The sequence below is a fragment of the Peromyscus eremicus genome, chromosome 11 (assembly GCF_949786415.1).
Source record: "Peromyscus eremicus chromosome 11, PerEre_H2_v1, whole genome shotgun sequence".
Lineage (NCBI taxonomy): Eukaryota > Metazoa > Chordata > Mammalia > Rodentia > Cricetidae > Peromyscus > Peromyscus eremicus.
This window is the reverse complement of record NC_081427.1, coordinates 51,860,246-51,877,737: the sequence shown is the minus strand read 5'-3', so window position 1 is coordinate 51,877,737 and position 17,492 is coordinate 51,860,246. Positions and strand designations below refer to the sequence as shown.

The 17,492-nt window shown below is 43.3% G+C and overlaps 1 protein-coding gene across 1 annotated transcript; it reads right to left on the bottom strand.

Moving 5' to 3' along the window:
* Positions 1-3,278: 3,278 nt before the first annotated feature.
* Cenph (centromere protein H) lies at positions 3,279-17,486 on the bottom strand. Its single transcript, XM_059276379.1, has 9 exons — positions 17,312-17,486; positions 14,300-14,355; positions 13,290-13,338; positions 12,816-12,890; positions 10,167-10,223; positions 7,718-7,781; positions 7,093-7,144; positions 4,781-4,944; positions 3,279-3,396 (listed from the first exon to the last, which is right to left on the bottom strand). The coding sequence occupies exons 1-9, from the start codon at positions 17,428-17,430 to the stop codon at positions 3,304-3,306; spliced, it is 729 nt and encodes a 242-aa protein (XP_059132362.1). The 5' UTR covers positions 17,431-17,486; the 3' UTR covers positions 3,279-3,303.
* Between the last annotated feature and the right edge of the window lie 6 nt (positions 17,487-17,492).

Below are 17,492 nucleotides of genomic sequence, written 5' to 3'. Positions count from 1 at the left end.
TACATGCAGGTAGAACACTGTATACATAATAACAAACTGTTAGCTAGGCAATGGTGGCACATGCCTTTAATCCTAGCTCTTGGGAGGCAGAGGCAGGTAGATCTCTGAGTTTGAGACAAGCCTGGTCTACAGAGTGAGTTCCAGGACAGCTGGGGCTATACAAAGAAACCCTGTCTCAAAAACAAACAAACAAACAAACAAAAAACCCCAAAACTATAACCAAAACTAGGATAGTTAGGAAATGCAAGTTAGTAGTTAGTCACCTATAACAATCAAACTTATAGTCATGTTAGGTATGTTTTCAAGGTTAAATAAAGATACAGTTGAGACAAATAGATGGTCTTCAAACACTTCAGAGATCTACAGAATGTGGCATTTAAGTTGTTTTAATAACATAATGCTTTTCATGACAGTGAGATACATCTGCTCCTGGCAGCACCAATCTACTTCAAAGAAGATGGTAGGCACCAAAGAACCCCCATATAGAGTTTGCTTTAAATGTGGCCAAGTTAGCCACTGGGCAAGAAACTGCCCTTGCCTCAACTGTTGACAGTATGCTGTCCAAATTGGACAAGTAGGTCACAAAGGAAGTCAACTGCTAAACTTCATCAAGACAAGAGGGGACAGTCCTTCAAAATTCCTGCTTCACAAAAAAGTCTGTCAGATATTCTGGGCTTGTAGGCTGAAGACGGATGCTCCAGTGTTGCAGAGGAACCTTGGGTGACTCGACTGTCCAGTTAGCAAGCTGTCTCTGTCATTTCTTAGTTTTTGGAAGTTGTTTGGAAGAGGTAATATTACATCCGTCTCAGGTCAGGGGTTCAAGACTAGACAGTTATGGTTTTAAAGTTTTCCTTGTTACCAAATTCAGAAAAGAAACTTACAAAAAATATGTAAAGTTTATAAAAGTTGAGAGACATAAAAGCTTAAATTGTTTATCTAAGAAAATGTTTTAAGGTCTAAAAAGTTTTTTTAGGTTAGCAATACAAGTTATGATAGAAAGTGATTTATGTACCAAACTTTGGACTCACCAAGATAAGATAGATAATAGAGCACTTTATCCAAATTTGCCGAATATAAACTGGACATTGTGAATGTAATTCTTACCTGATAATTGTTCTTATAGTATATAGTTTATTGATGTTAGCGAAAGCCTTTTTTGGACTAAAAGGGGGAGATGTTAGGATAATCTTTTTGTACACTGCATGAAGATATGTCTCTGTCCTTTCTTACTTTCTGATTGGTTTAATAAAGAGCTGAATGGCCAATAGCTAGGCAGGAGAGGATAGGCAGGACTTCTGGAGAGAGATAGGAACTCTGGGAAAGAATCTGAGGCACAGGAGATTCACTTGCCAGACACAGAAGAAGTCAGTTAGAGTGAGTTCAAGGCCAGTCTGGGTTACATTCTGAAGTGTCCCTCCAGAGCTCATGCATTAAAGGCTCAGTCACTGGTCTGAGGAACTGCTGGGAGGTGGTGGAACCTTTAAGCTGTGAGACCCAGTGGGAGAAAGATGAATCACGAGAAGTGAGCACTTGCTCTTTTACTTCTTCAGCAGCTCTGACTCCCCAGGCCCTCTCCGCCATGTTGTCTGCCACACCACAGATTCAAATCGAAACCATGGATGGTTTAAAACCTTTGAAACCATCAGTCCAAATAAATATTCCCTTCCAAGGTCCTGAGCACAAAGAAATGTTAAAGATGCAGTAACCCCCCTCATTCCTTTTCTCACTGCTGTGTAAAACAGCTAGCAGTGATGGAAGGAAGGAAGGAAGGAAGGAAGGAAGGAAGGAAGGAAGGAAGGAAGGAAGGAAGGGGGGAGGGAGGGAGGGAGGGAGGGAGGGAGGAAGGAAGGATTGACTTAGGCTCACAGTTTTACATGGAAGATGTGCAGGAACCATGTGACTCATGGGCACGTGCTTCTCCTGGCACAGGCAGCTAAGCAAAGATCAGCAGGCTGAGGCCCACCCCTGGTGGCCTCCTTTAGCAGTCCCTTCTACACCCAGTGCTGGAGATCCAACCCTGGGCTTGTGCATGCTAAGCAAGTGCAACACCTCTGAGTTACAGCCACAGCCAGCACCTACCATCTAAAAGCACTGCAGCCACAAAGTGTCACAAGCTGGTGACTGAGTACGGGACCACTTCAGATTCAAACAGCAACACCTCCTTTCCCGTCCTCATGCCTGCCTTTCTTTCTCCTGACCTCAGTCCACAGAGCTCTGCCTGCCTCTGCCTCCTGAGTGCTGGGATAAAAGGTGTGTTCACAGTAAAGGCAAGGTCTGTCATGCTGGGGACGTCCCGGCATCAGGGTCTGAAGCAGCAAGTCCAACATCAAGACCGCAGTGATTGCATGCTGCTGCTCAAGTCCCTTTCTCTACTTACACCACCCAGGAGCCCGGGCAGTAAATGGGGCCACCCACAGCGGGCAGGTCTTCTCAGTGTAATTAAGGCAATCAAGACAATCCCCAACAGACGTGCCACGGACCCATCTCCCAGATGACTGCAGATTTTTGTCAGGCAGATAATTAACACTGACCAGCACAACTTCCAAATATTCAAGAGTTATCCAAAAATAGAACATGGAGTCTATAAGATGTCCAGTTTTAATTCTTTTAAAGATTTGTTTTTTATATGTATGTGTGTTTTGCCTGCATGTATATACATGCTCCACATGTATGCCTGGTACCTGGCTGGGGCCAGAAGATGATGTCAGAGTCCCTGACATCTTGCAGAGGGATGTGAGCAGCCATGTGGGTGCTGGGAACTGAATCTGGGTCCTCTGCAACAAGAGCAGCCAGAGATCTTAACCACTGTAAATTTTCTTTTTTAATTAATAAGATAGTAACACTGATTCTTTTTATTCATTAACTTATAAAAATAAAATGCTTGCTAAATAGAGAAGGGGAAAAAAAAGAAAAAGTCACAACCCACAACCTTACTTAAACAATCAACGACCCTTTACACTGTGGATGCTTTTCTAATGTGCTGGTTGACAGACTAATGCACAGATACATCCTGAAAGGCACTACCGGGAAAATGGTTGTGAAGATGTCCACATTCTGTGATAGCTGGACCAGACAGATGCCTTCTTTCCAAGACTACAGTGTTCAGACTCCTGCAGAGTATGCCAGTCACTTTAGTGATCATATTAAAAATAAAAGATTTCATGTCATATCATCAACTCAAGCCCTCAGAACTGAAGCATCAGAACAGCTCCAAAACCACTTCTTACATTTCCCACGAACTCCGCTATTTAAAGGACAGACTGGGCACAAAAACAATGTTCAAATGCCAAAGCAGGATTCTTATTAGACGGTGGTGAGATTCTTCTCCAGCTGCAACACAATTTCCCTGAGGGCAGGATCCTCTGCCCAGTTGATTTTACTCCCCAAAATAAGGCCCTGCAATTAAAAGAAAATTAAATACTTAATTTAACAAGATTTTAACAAATCTTTCCTGATTCCCCCCCCCCCCCCCCCCCCGACAGGTTCCATGTAGCCCAGGTTGGCACCGAACTTACTATGCATCAACTATACAGCTGAGGATGACCTTGAACTTCTGGCCCTCCTGCCTCCACTCACTCAGTGCTGGGATTATAAGTCTCTGCCAATATGTCCAGGTCCCATGGGCTGGGGACCAAACCCAGAGCTTTGTAGCTGCCAGGTGAACACTCTATCAACTGAGAGATATCCCAGCGTCCTTGGACTATCTCATCTAACGTATACTGAGCATCTAGTGGTATGCAGCACTATGATCAGGAGGAAAAACAGTACCACACCCTCAGTTTTCCCCTGCAACAGTGGCATCCTCACCTTGCCTGACACTGGATGGTATGTATTCCAGTGTTCACCTGTGGGTTCCCTGGATAGCTTTTACTCACTAAGAACACTTGCAGAGCTCCCCAGACTACAGGGAAAGTACTGTTGCCTGGGTCAGGCTAACTTTGCACGGCCCGTGTACACTCTCATCCCTCCCTGGTGAAACAGGAACTATAACTAATACATTTTATTTTCAAAAGAGAAAAAAAAAGTTTAGTTCATCAATGTTTCAAACCTTTAAGAACAGTAAAAAACATTTTTATGGCAGACAATGAGTAGACAATGAAGAAATGATTAGGATCATAATTAATGAGAATTCTGGTCATTACCTTTTGAAAAACAATGGCTCTATGATAGTAAATTATTGATTGCAATAACGTTTAGATGGATTTTAGAAAGTGTTATAATGTTATGTACAAAAATATTAAGAATTTTGGCTTATAGAAGGGACATTCTTGACAGGTGGTAGGGACACATACCTTTAATCCTAGTACTTGGGAGGCAGAGGCAGGTGTATCTCTGTGAGTTCGAGGCCAACCTGGTCTACAGAGTGAGTTTCAGGACAGCCACTGATACACAGAGAAACCCTGTCTCAAAAAAACCAAAAAAAAAAAAAACCAAAAAAACAAAAAAAACCCTTTTGTTTCTATATGTATGAATTTTTTTTTTTTTTTTTTTTTTTAAATCTACATGCCTATCTGCTCATCAGAGCTATTGCCTGGAGGCCAGAAGAGGAGATCAGATCCCTTGGGACTAGAGTTACACAGAGTTATGAACTGAACCTGAGTCCTCTGGAGGAGTAGCAGCCTGTGTTCCTATCTAATGAACCAACTCTCCAGCCCGTTTCTGTTTTTTTGAGTCATGGCCTTGAATTCCTGATCCTCCTGCTCTTCTCTCCCAAGTGTTCAGATTATAGGTGTGTGCCCCATGTCCAGCTACCTCTGTTCTTAATTTATATAAATGTTACCTGGAACACATGTTGAATAACTGTGGTAATCTTTATCTCCATCTGTAGCTTCTTTTGCATGGTCTTTATTATTTCTGAATTTTCCATATTGTCCAAATCCTCTTTCTGTTTGCTCTTCTCAGTTTGTATTTCTAAAAGCTTGCTTCTTGAAGTTTGTTTTAATTCTGTTAGGTTAAACATAAAACAATATTATATGGCCTGCCTCTGCCTCGCTGTGCTGGGATTGAAGGTGTGTGCCACTACTACCTGGCATGTTTTGGTTATTTTTGGTTTTTTGAGACAAGGTTTCTCTGTCTAACAGTCCTGGCTATCCTGGAACTCACTTTGTAGACCAGGCCGGCCTCATACTCACAGAGATCCGACTGTCTCTGCCTCCCAAAAGATGGGAGTAAAGTCGTGTGCCACCATTGCCCAGCATGTTTTGTTTTGTTTTAAAGATAGGGTCTCTCTCTATTGTCCTGGCTGGCCTGGAACTCACTATGGAGAGTTACCTACTTAAAGGCATGTGTTCCCATGACCCATAGGACAACTTCATAAACAAGTAACCAATGAGACAGCCTATACATGTAATCCCAGTCTAGAGTCTGCCTGAGACCTCCACACCAATGAACATAAATCCCTGCCCTAGGAGGAAGGATTGTAGGGGCCAGAGGGATCAAGGACACAAGAAAACCTGAGAATCAACTAACCTGGGCTCACAGGGGCTCACAGAGACTGAACCGACAACCAGGGAGCCTGCATGGGACTGACCTAGGCCCTCTGCATATATGTTACAGCTGTGTAACATGGTCTTCTTGTGGGACTCCGAACAATGGGAGCAGGGGGCTGCCTCTGACTCTGTTATCTCCTTCTAGGACCCTTTCCTCCTACTGGGTTGCCTCATCCAGCCTCAACAGGAGAGGAGGTGCCCAGTCTCATTGCAACATGATATACCATGGCTGGCCTGCCCTTTCTGAAGAGAAACCCAGGAGTGGATGGGGGAGGAGAAAAGGGAGGGGAAACTGCGGTCTGGACATAAAAACAACAACAAGGCCGGGTGGTGGTGGTGCACGCCTTTAATCCCAGCACTCAGGAGGCAGAGCCAGCAGATCTCTGTGAGTTCGAGGCCAGCCTGGTCTATAGAGCTAGATCCAGGACAGGCACCAAAATTACACAGAGAAACCCTGTCTCGAAAAACAAACAAACAAACAAAAGAAATATACATTTCAATAGTTTCAACTAAAAGGAATCTCATGCCATATATATGTACATATACACACACATATACATACATATATTTAAATATATATATATTTTAAAAGTCTTGCTATAAATTCCTGTCTAGCCTGCTATACACGATGCAGCTCAGGCTGGGTTTTGAACAAGTGGCGAACCTCTGTCCTTTTGAGTGCTAGTACAATTACATTGTAATAAATTAGGTGCTAAGACCGTGGAAGCATCTATAATGATAACTGAGAAATTATACTGTAAACATGTTCCTATGGAAAGACTCTACAACGACATACACGAAACTAAAGTCGCAAAGAGAGGGGCATGACTTCTTACTATACTTTCTCTATCATTTGATTCTTCACTGAGAGAATGTACTCATATTGTAATTTTTTTAAATTTTTTTTTTTTTTTTATTTTGAGACAGGCTCTCATGTAATCCCGGCTGGCCTTGAACTCACTATAAAGTAGAACATGACCTGACTTCCTGATCCTTGCGTCTAAGCTTTCAGAGTGCTGGCTTTATGGCATGTGCCACCACAGCTGACTGTGGTCTAAAGCTCTAAAACAACAAAACCTAAGCAAAATGCATCTCACACCCAATTTCCTTAACTGCCATGTTCAGAAATTTGGAAAATTAAATTTATCAGCTGCTGAGAAATCTGTCCCTGTTAAAAGCTAAAGTAGATAAAAATGTGTTCCATAAGTAATTAAATAATTAAAAGGGCCAGTGAGGCCAGGTGGCAGTAGTGCGCACCTTTAATCCCAGCACTCAGAGGCAGAGCTCTGTGAGTTCAAGGCCCGCCTGGTCTACAGAGAGAGTTCTAGGTAAGCCAGGACTACACAGAGAAAACCTGTCTGGAAAACCAAAAACAAGGGCTAGTGAGACGGACCAGTGAGTAAGGGTCCTTGCTCCCAACCTGAGACCTGACGCGGCAGAAGGAAAGACTCTTAAGGGTTGTCACCGACCTCCCGGGGAGCGTCTCAGGGGATGTGCATGTGTTTGCACACATAGACACACACACACACACACACACACTCACACACACACACACACACTCACACACAAAACTGCAAGAAAATTTTAAACGTAGTCTACATACGAAGTCTCTTCTTCCTAACATCAAGCAGCTTTGCCTCTAATTCCGAAGACTCCTGTTTATCAAAATGAAATTAAAGCATGTCACTCAATGATAAATCAATAATACATCACTGAGTTTCACATAGTCTGATTTTCTTAAGCTCCAATTTCTCCCTTTTTCTTTATCTTTATTTTTGTTTGTGCTTTATTTTGAAAGAAATCTCCTATATAGCTGGCCTTGAACTTACTCTGCATGCTGGGATTAGGCAAAGGCATGTCCCACTACACCCAGCTATCTCTCAAATAGCCCAGGCTAGCCTCAACTCACTATGGAATCAAGAAAGACTGAACTGATCCCGGCCTCTGCCTCCTCAGTGCTAGGATCACAGGCGTATGCATTAATACTTGCCCTGAAGCTGAGATTTTCAATTCCCCTATTTCCACAATGCCAAAGGAAGGAAACAGTCACTTAAATTATGTTGATAATTTGCAACATCAGTAACAAGTAAGCTCTATGATAAAACAACCTAAGGAAAGCGATCTGCAGACACACAGTCCCACTGAACGTCTCAATCTTGTGTCATACAGTTAGCAGCAAGATGTCATCAAAATCATGAAACACGCAAGCACCCCATGTTCCAGCTTACCTCCTGTGACTTCATTATCAACTTCTGTAGCTTTAATATGTGCTTCAGGTCATCAGTGAGCACACTGCAAAGGGAACAAAAATATGACTTATTTACTTCAGTTAAAACGAATAAATCTCAGGGCTGAAGAGGTAGGTCAGTGGTTAAGAGTACTTACTGCTCTTGCCGAAGACCCAGTTTGGGTTCCCAGCTACCACATGAATAGCTCACACAATAGTCCAGTTGTACCTCCAGTTCCAGGGATCTGATGCCCTCTTCTGGCCTCTGCAGGCACTGCATGCATGTGATGCACATACATACACACCCACAAACACTTATCCATATCAAGTAATAAAAGTAAACCTTGGGGCTGGGAATGTAGCTTGGTTGGCAGATTGCCTGCCTAGAATGAACACATTTGAATGAACCATGGTCTAGATTTAATCCCTGACTGCATAAATGGGGCATAGTGGCCAAAGCCAGCAGTTCCTGGACTCGGGAGGGTAAGGCAGGACTTGAGTTTGAAGCCAGCCTGTACCACATAATTAATTCAAGGCCAGCCTGGGCTACATGGGAAGGCCTTATCTCAAAATCAAGGAAAGAACACAAGAAAACCAAACCCAAACAACAATAAAAAATGAGCTATTTGAGCAGCCTGGACCTGGGCTTGGGACACCCCAGGCTCCAGCGGTTGAGTGGTTTTCTAGAGCCAGGGGACAGAGGAGGGACTTCTGTAACGTATTTACTGAAGCCAACTACAGAAACATTTGGCTGGCTAATGGTGAGATGACAGTGTCTAATTAAGGGCTTGCCGGTGATTTTTGACCAGCCAAGTGGTTTTACTGTTTACACTGGGCTCCAGCTTGCTCACACAATAATCTAAGGCGCCACAACCCAGGAGCGAGAGATGTCCACACTAAAAATGGCCCTATTCAAGTGACTGTTAACAGCTGTAAGCTCCAAAATATGCTACAGACACTGCTTGGCTTATTTGAACTTTCTGTTTTCATGAGGTATCCGGTATGTACGGTGAGTCTAACATGCACTTTGCTCCTGTAACATAAAACTGTTTTGTTTTTTAAATTATTATTTTATGTGTATGGGTGTTTCACCTGATGTATGTGCATGCATCAAATGTGCATAGTGCCCTCAGAGGCCAGAAAATGGCATTGGATCCCCTAGAACTGGAGTTACAGATGGCTGTAAGTTGTCATGTGGGTGCTGGGAATTGAACCTGGGTCCTTTGGAAGAGCGGCTAGATCTAACTGCTGAGCCATCTCTCCAGCTTCACTACAAAAGTGTTTTAAGGCTTTGTGAGAGGGTTGAGTAAGTAAGGGTGCCTGCTGCCAAGCCTAATGAGCCAAGTCTGATCCCTGGACACCAATGGTGGAGAGATGTGACTCTGGCAAGTTGTCCTCTGATCACCAAGGGGGTGCCATACCCACTCATCCCCACACAAGGTGAATAAATAAATGTTTAAAAAAATTTTCTTTTGAGACAGGGTTTCACCAGAGTCAAGACTAGCCTCAAAATCACAGAGATCTGCCAACCTCTGCCTCCCAAGAGCTGAGCTTAAGGTGTGTGTCTCCACACCTGGCTCTGAAACCTCAGAGTTTAGGATCTGTAATCTGAGTCAGCAGGAATATCAAGAGGTTACAAATCGGCCTGAATGAAGACATCCAGATGGGAGAGGTGCCCAGATCCATCCCAGAGCTCTGGTGCTCATGGGAGGGTATATTAGATCTTAAGATTTTGAGAGCCTTGGGAAGAAAGATCGCAGATGTGGCCTGAGGGGAGACTCTTAGGATTTCCAGAACTTTTATTTATACTTTTTAACAAACTCTAACCAGAACCAGCATCTAATTTCCTTCCCTCTTCTTTCCCTCCCACCTTTTCAGCACTGCGACTGAACTTAGTGTCATACGTGCTAGCTAGGTGATCTACGGCTGAGCTGCATCCCAGACCTTCCTTTTTTTTTTTTTTTTTTAAAAACTTTTTGAGACAGGGTCTCATTAAGTGGTTCAGGCTATCCTTGAACTCACCCTGTATCCCAGGCAGGTAAAACAAGCTCATTTCTACCAATGAAAAACAAGGAGTGTCCTGTTTCATTAAGCTGTTACTGGAGGACCTAAGTTCAATTCCTGGGGCCCATATGTCAAGAGAAAACTGAGTGACTCCTTCAAGTTGTCCTCACACACATACATACGCACACACGTTTATTTGTCTAAGTTTTTTGAGACAGGGTCTCTCTCTACATAGCCCTGGTTGTCCTGGATCTCATTCAATAGACCAGACTGGCCTCAAACTCACAGAGGTCCTCCTGCCTCTGCATCCCAGTGCTGGGATTAAAGCTATGTACCACCACAACTGGCTCATGCACATTTTTTTAAAGTCACAATCTAAAATAATTTGCATACCTCCCTTATCGCCCCCATTCTTTCCAAATCCTGGAAAAAATAAAAAGTCATACCTACTCTCAACGCCCACCTTTTCCATGTTATTTTTAAGCGCAGCTGAAAGTTTCATCCTAAAAAACAAGAAAAAGAAAACATTAAATAACAAAAAAGAAAATGACATCCTAGAGAAAAAGTTTGTATTATACAGAACAAGTAACATTTATAAGGCATTAAAATTTTTCAGGCCGGGCGGTGGTGGCGCACGCCTTTAATCCCAGCACTCGGGAGGCAGAGCCAGGCGGATCTCTGTGAGTTCGAGGCCAGCCTGGACTACCAAGTGAGTTCCAGGAAAGGCGTAAAGCTACACAGAGAAACCCTGTCTCGAAAACCAAAAAAAAAAAAAAAAAAATTTTCAGAATAACAAGATTGATTTCCCTTCAAATATACACAAAACAGTATGTTTTAAAACAGCATTGCACAGGAAATATTTTAAAAAATAAATATTTTTATTATCATTTATTTAAGGATACATGTATATGTTTGCACATGAGTAAAGAGGGCAGAGGGGTGTCAGACTGCCTAGAGCAGGAGTTACAGGCAGCTGTGAGCTGCCAGACATGGGTGCTGGGAATTGAACTCAGGTCCTGCTAGGAACTGAATGCAAGTCCTCCGCAAGAAGGGCATGTGCTTTTAACCACTGAGCCATCAGTGCAACCCCAGGGAATATTCTAAAGTAAAGAATTAAGTCATGGAAATAAGAAAGAGCAGCCAAGCCTTGGGGACATCAGCATGGGCCTGCTGAGGAGATGCAGGGGGTATGGCTGGAAATGTTACACCCTTTTCCCCATCTGACACAAGGTCTCATGTAGCCTAGACTGGCCTCAAACTCTTTTTCAGCTGAGGATGACCTTGAACTTCTGACCCTCCTGCCTCTCCATGCACGTGCACTCCCACACCAGCTTGACCGTGAATGTCAAAGCACGCCACTTTAAGCTGGCAGAGTGAGCTATGCAAGACACTGGACTTCATCTCCACCACCACACACACACAAAGGGCACACAGCTGGGCATAGTGGATATACGCCTATCGTCCCTACCATTCAGGAGGCGGGAGGACCTAGAGTTGGAGGCAAACTTGAACTGGGTGAGAGAATGGGCAATTACATGCACTGGTAGCAGAGTTATTTCTTCCTTCCCTCTCTATATAACTGGTTAAAATAGCTTGAATTATTTTTTTTATGTATTTCTCTCTCTGTGTGTGTGTGTGTGTGTGTGTGTGTGTGTGTGTGTGTAATGCACACGTCAGGGCACACAGGTGAAGGTCAGAGAACAACCTGTAGGAGCTGATTCTCTCTGTCTACCCATGCTGGCTCTAGGGGTCAAGCTCAGGTCACCAGACTCGTCAGCAAGCCCCTTTAGAACTTAAAGTAATCTGGAAAGGTCAAAACTACAAAGTAGTAGTTGTAAGAGTCATTCATTTTCAATTACTAAATCACAAGCCTGTAAGTGGTCATGTTTCTCTATCAATATACATCACCATAGGGAGACATACTAAGACCTGCGTCATTTGCAATCTGATCACTATAAGAATATAATAGAAGGTACACAAAGCAGCCACAGCATCACTAGGTGACAGAATTTTAGGGAATTACTTTCATATATGCAGTCTTGTCACTGACAGAAAATTCCTACACAATGCATGGATACTGTACTTAGCACAGAGCTTATGATATTATATTTATATTCAAACCCCTATTCAAATATTAAAAATACCAATATAGAGCTAGACACAATCAATATGCCTATAATCCCAGAACTCATCAGGAGAAAGGAGGTTTTATGAATTCCAGGCCCAGGCACTTATCTCTAAATACAACACAACACAAAATAACCCAAACCTAAAAAAAATGAAAACCCCAAATGCAAAACCAGTAATTAAAGCATATTTAAACTTTATAACAAGGGAAGTGGCCCTCTCCAGTCATCCCAGAACACGGACGGCTGAGGCAGGAGGACTTCTATAAGTTTTAGGTCAATTTGAACTGCATATCAATTTCCAGGCTAGCCTGGGCTATAGAGTAAGACCCTGTCTCAAAACAACTTTATGACAAGTCTATGTATTAACAGTTACTGAAATAAATGGATCTATGTAACGCTTTTAAACACCAATGTGTTTGAAATTCTCCACTAACTTCATGAAGACTCCTTATCATCCCTATCCTACATACCTTCTTCAAAGGAAGATACTAATGAATAATGTAATTCTTCTCTCAGGGTTAGAAGTTTCTGTAACATTACCTAATCATCTTTTTTTGTCCCTCCCTCTTCTCTTCCAGTGTCCTTCCTTTTTTTGGAGATAGGGTCTCACTACTTAGTCATGGCTGTCCTGGAACTTGCTATGTAGACCAGGCTGACCTTGAACTCAAAAGGATCCACCTGCCCCTGCATTCAGAGTGCTGGGATTAAAGATATGCACTTCCAACCACTCCCAGATTCCCCTCCCTCTACACCCTCCACTTAAAGATAGGATCTCCCTCTGTAGCCAAGGTTGGCTTTGAACTCATGGCCCTCCAACTTCAGCCTCTTGAGTGCTGGGATCACAGGCTATGGCTGGCTTCTAATCATCATTTGATTCAGCTTAGTTAAAAAATCCCCTCAAACGTCTCTCCATGCTCATTTTTGCATTTAGTTCACAATTCTTAGTAGTATTAAGGTAAAAGTTACCTGTTTAGTGCAAGATTTTTCATTTCAAAATTACTTTTTACATCTTCAATTTCATTTTCCAGGTCTTCAATTTTACTGTTAAAGAAACATGAACCAAAGAATGTCAGTCAAAGTTGTTACTGAAATTCGTATTAAGTAAATACGAAATTAAAAGGTTGGGGAAAAGGTTGAACACCTCCATTTGAACAGAAGAAGACCACAGGCTCACCACACAGGAGCCTATCTACACAGCTGGGGAGCTGATGGCTGACTTTCTTCACTAAGCTCGATCTAGACAGTGTCGGGGGAATGCCAGACAGCAGAGAAGCAACCACCCCTTAGCACCAAATACCCCACTGCAAATCAACAACCTCCCAACAAAGGCATGACTTATTCATTTGGAATCATAAAGGAAAAGAAAGACAGCATTGTAACATGCACCGTATGATCAAATCTTAGTAAAAGCCACAGATAAAATATTAAAATATGACGTACAATTCCATTTGTTTTTCTTGCATGATCTGTTCTGGAGTTTTTTCTTCATCTACAAGTAAAAAGTTTTCTAAGTCAGCAACAATTTTATTTAAATAAATATTTAATGTGTGTGTGTGTGTGTGTGTATGTGTGTGTGTGTGTGTGCATATGAGGGAACACATGACAGTCAGAGAACATCTTGTCAGTCAGTTCTCCCCTCCACCACATGGGTTCTAGGCCCTGAACCCAGGTGTCAGCTTATTTGGCAAGCACTTTAACTGGCTGAGCCATCTTGCTGCAACCCCCCCCCCCACCTACCTCCTCTGCCCCCATTTCATAAGTATCTTGCATGTTTCTTTGTTTACCTGGTTTGCTACACAGAATGTACACAAACAACTTGTTTTTCTCTTGAGACAGCATCTCTCGGTGTAGCTCGGGCTAGCCCAGAACTCAATGTGGAAATTAGGCTGGCCTCAAACTTACAGAGATCCGACTCTCTCTACCTCTTGAATGCTGGAACTAAAGGCATGAGTCACCATGCCTGTGAAAGACAACTTTTTGTAAAGCTGATTTTCTTCCCAAGAATACCTCTCATCTGGAGCCTGGAGACAGCTCAGCGTTTAAAAGCACTGGCTGCTCTTGTAGAGGATCTGGGTTCAATTTCCCACTGCCCAGATGGTGGCTCACAACCTCTGCAACTCCAGTTCCAGGGGACCCAATACCCTCTTTAGCTTTATGGTACAGATATACAGCAGGCAAAACAGATGCACATGTAATAAAAATAAATAATTTTTAAAACCAATAGCACTCATCAGCAAACTCAAAAAACTTACTTGAAAATGAAACTACTGGGGCCGGGCGGTGGTGGTGCAAGCCTTTAATCCCAGCACTCGGGAGGCAGAGCCAGGTGGATCTCTGTGAGTTCGAGGCCAACCTGGGCTACCAAGTGAGTCCCAGGAAAGGCGCAAAGCTACACAGAGAAACCCTGTCTCAAAAAACCAAAAAAAAAAAAAGAAAATGAAACTACTTACTTGCATCAATCATCGACTTGTATTCTAAGAGTTGTTGTTTAGTCTGTGCCCTCAGCCTGCAAATTGAAACACAGGGCAGACAGGAGAGTGTTCATGGATGGTGGTTACAATCATCATGCAATACATGAAACTTGACATTGACATCTTTGCCTTTAGCCTTATAAAATGGAATAGAGTGGGAAAAGGGCATGTTGGAGACAAAAGTTAAAAATGTAATTCTTACACACATTAATAGGCCAGACCGAAATGTACTTAATGAAAACTGCTATAAGTAGGTAACCAAAAGTGATGACACCTCCAGACTCTATTAGTGTTACATACAGACTGTAATATTTTCAGGAGGGGCTGGAAAGATGGCTCAGCCATTAAGTGGGTACTGCTCTTGTAAGAGGACATTAAGTTTGGTTCCCATCACCAACACCAGCTGTTCATAATCAACTGCAATCCAACTCCAGGAGGAATTTGCCACCTCTGACCTCCAAGGGCATGTATTTGCATGTATAACACACAGACAGACAGACAGACAGACACACACACACCCCTAACTAAAAATAATGAAAAATTTTTTCTTTTCTCTTTTTCCTTTTCTCTTTCTTTCTTTCTTTCTTTCTTTCTCTCTCTCTCTCTCTCTCTCTCTCTCTCTCTCTCTCTCTCTCTTTCTTTCTTTCTTTCTTTTTAGAGACAGGTTTCTCTGTGTAGCCCTGGCTGTCCCGGAACTCACTCTGTAGATCAGCCTGCCTCTGCCTCCCAAATGTTAGGATTAAAGGCATGTGCTACCACTCCCAGTTTTGAAAATACATCTTAAAAAAAAAAATCATAAAATCTTACAAAGCATTTTCAGTAAATACAAAAAAGGGAACAAAACGTAACTTGTGGAGAGGTAAGTAATTAATGTCTAGTAGATTTTTTTAGTTCTATTATTCCTAATCCAAAATCCAACATAAAATAATAGGAAAAAAGCTGAGAATGGTAACGCATGCTTCCAGGGCCAGCTGCACAGTCCTGAGACGGTCTTCAGAGACCCGACTCAACACCTAAGAAACATCTGACAGATGATGAAAGCTTACGTTACAGCAAGTTCTTTAAGTGACAAAGTTCCAAATGAAAACAATTTCACACCGGGAATCAGGCTAGTCATCCCAGTGACCTGGAGGGCTGAGGGAGAAGGACAGAGCCAGTGCAGGCCTACGGGCTTCAGACCAGTCTTGGCAACTTATCAATCTCAAAATAAAAAGGCAAAAGGACTGATGATGTAGCTCAGTCTTAGAGTGCTTGCCTAATATGCTTCAGGCCCTAGGTTCAATCATTACTACTGCCAAAAACAATCCCACCTTCAACTAGTTATTATAGATTAAAGTAGAAGTGTTGTATAGATACACTCAAAAAAGTTTCTTCAGCTGAAATGGGAAGAAGTTGTCATGGTTATAGGCAGACAGACAGACAGACAACGTGGTGCAGGATATTTGATCATACTATGAACCCCAAGATTGCATTATTTATTGGAAAAACCCGTTTCTAGCTGTGATGTGGCTCAGCCCTAGCACACATCATTAATCCAAGAGCTTTCTGCTTGAATATTGTAAACAGGATTAAATAAAGCCAACCAGGAGGTGAACCTAGGAAAAAAAACATAGAGAGAAAGAGGGAGTCGGGAGAATGGATAGAGAGACGCATAGGAAGAGAAGGGAGGGACATTCAGTTTGGGGAGTCTTGTTTGAGGCTGCATAGGAGAAAGTGAAGGTTTCTGGGACCTCCGATGAGGAGGAAGGTCAGCTGGGTGCTTTCTCCGCCTCTCTGAGCTAGCAGGCTTTCACCTCAGCATCTGGCTCCCAAATCTTTATTGGTAAAATCAGACAATTGAGATTTTGTTAAAAACAAGAGATAGGCCTTTGTATGGCTAGGCATGGTGGCTAATGCCTATAATTCTATCACCCTGAAGGTAGAGGCAGGAGGATTACTCCAAATTCAAGGTTAGCCTGGTATATATAGTTACAGCTTGCCAGTGCTACACAGCAAGAATCTGTCTCAAAAATTCAAACAAGTCTCTTTGTTATGACTTTTAAAGTCTGCAAAACACTTTATTATTATTTTTCCTGTAAAGAACCAGATAGCAAATAACTTAGGATCTGGGAGCCATACAGTCTGTCTGTTTTAACTACTTATTCTGCCCCCGTAGCAGAAAACTGTGTCCCAATAAAACTTTATGAGCATTACATTTGGATTTCATGTGTTATGAAATATTTTTGGCTCCCATCCTTATTTAAACATGGAAGAACTACGCTGAAGCCCAGTGGTACAGCACATGCTACCAATACACCAGACCCTGGGTCCCATCTCCAGTACTAAAAGACAGCTTTTCTTAGAAGAGCAGCAGAGTGGATTTGGTCCACCTTAGACTGAGTCAGCTCCTCGACATCAAATTTCCCCTAGAAACTGCTGAGTGGAGAGCATATTAAACACCAACCTAGTAGAATGATAAACAAACAAAGCTTCTGGACGTAAAGGGTCTTAGCCATAAAAGGTGGGTTGGGCCGGGTGGTGGTGGCACACGCCTTAATCCCAGCACTCAGGAGGCAGAGACAGGGGAATCTGTGTGTTGGAGGCCAGCCTGGGCTACGGAGTGAGTTCCAGGACAGCCAGGGCTACACAGAGAAACCCTGTCTCGAAAAACCAAAAGAAAAAACTGCCCCCGCCCCTCCCTGTAGCTTGGCTTGGATGTACGGCTCAATCAGCCGGGACCACAGTGGCAAAATAGGACAGGTTCGAAGCCTAGCTAAGGACGGAGCACGGCGCTAAGCATTTCCTCCGAATGTCTCACCTAACCCCTGGCCCCCAGCGGCTCTGCACGTAGGGTAGCCTTTGCTGCCCCCCTTCCCCCACTGTCGAGCTTACAGCGGTTAAACTAATACTGGAGTCAGGCTCGAAGCCGTAAGATCAGCCCGTGAGTCTGCATTTGAGCCCTGGGCCTCCTGAGCAAGGAGGAGATGCCGAGCGGGATGCCGGCGGGAGCACCTGAGCAGCAGGCGGATGCGGTCCTCCACGTTGTCCTCCGCGGCCTGTGGCGCACCCCTCACCGCTCCGCAGTCCTCAACCCCGGCCGCAGCGCCCGGCTGCTCCATTGCAGAGGCCATGAGTCTGAGCTCTACCGGAACATCCGAGCGTTTATTCCCGCCACGAAATTGACACCCGGAAG

Coding starts and splice junctions, on each gene's coding strand:
- Cenph (XM_059276379.1), bottom strand. CDS start 17,430: ATGGCCTCTGCAATGGAGCAGCCGGGCGCTGCGGCCGGGGTTGAGGAC. Junction 7,145..7,717: donor TGATAATGAAGTCACAGGAG/GTAAGCTGGAAC, acceptor TTTGATAAACAG/GAGTCTTCGGAATTAGAGGC. Junction 3,397..4,780: donor TTATTCAACATGTGTTCCAG/GTAACATTTATA, acceptor TTTTAATTGCAG/GGCCTTATTTTGGGGAGTAA.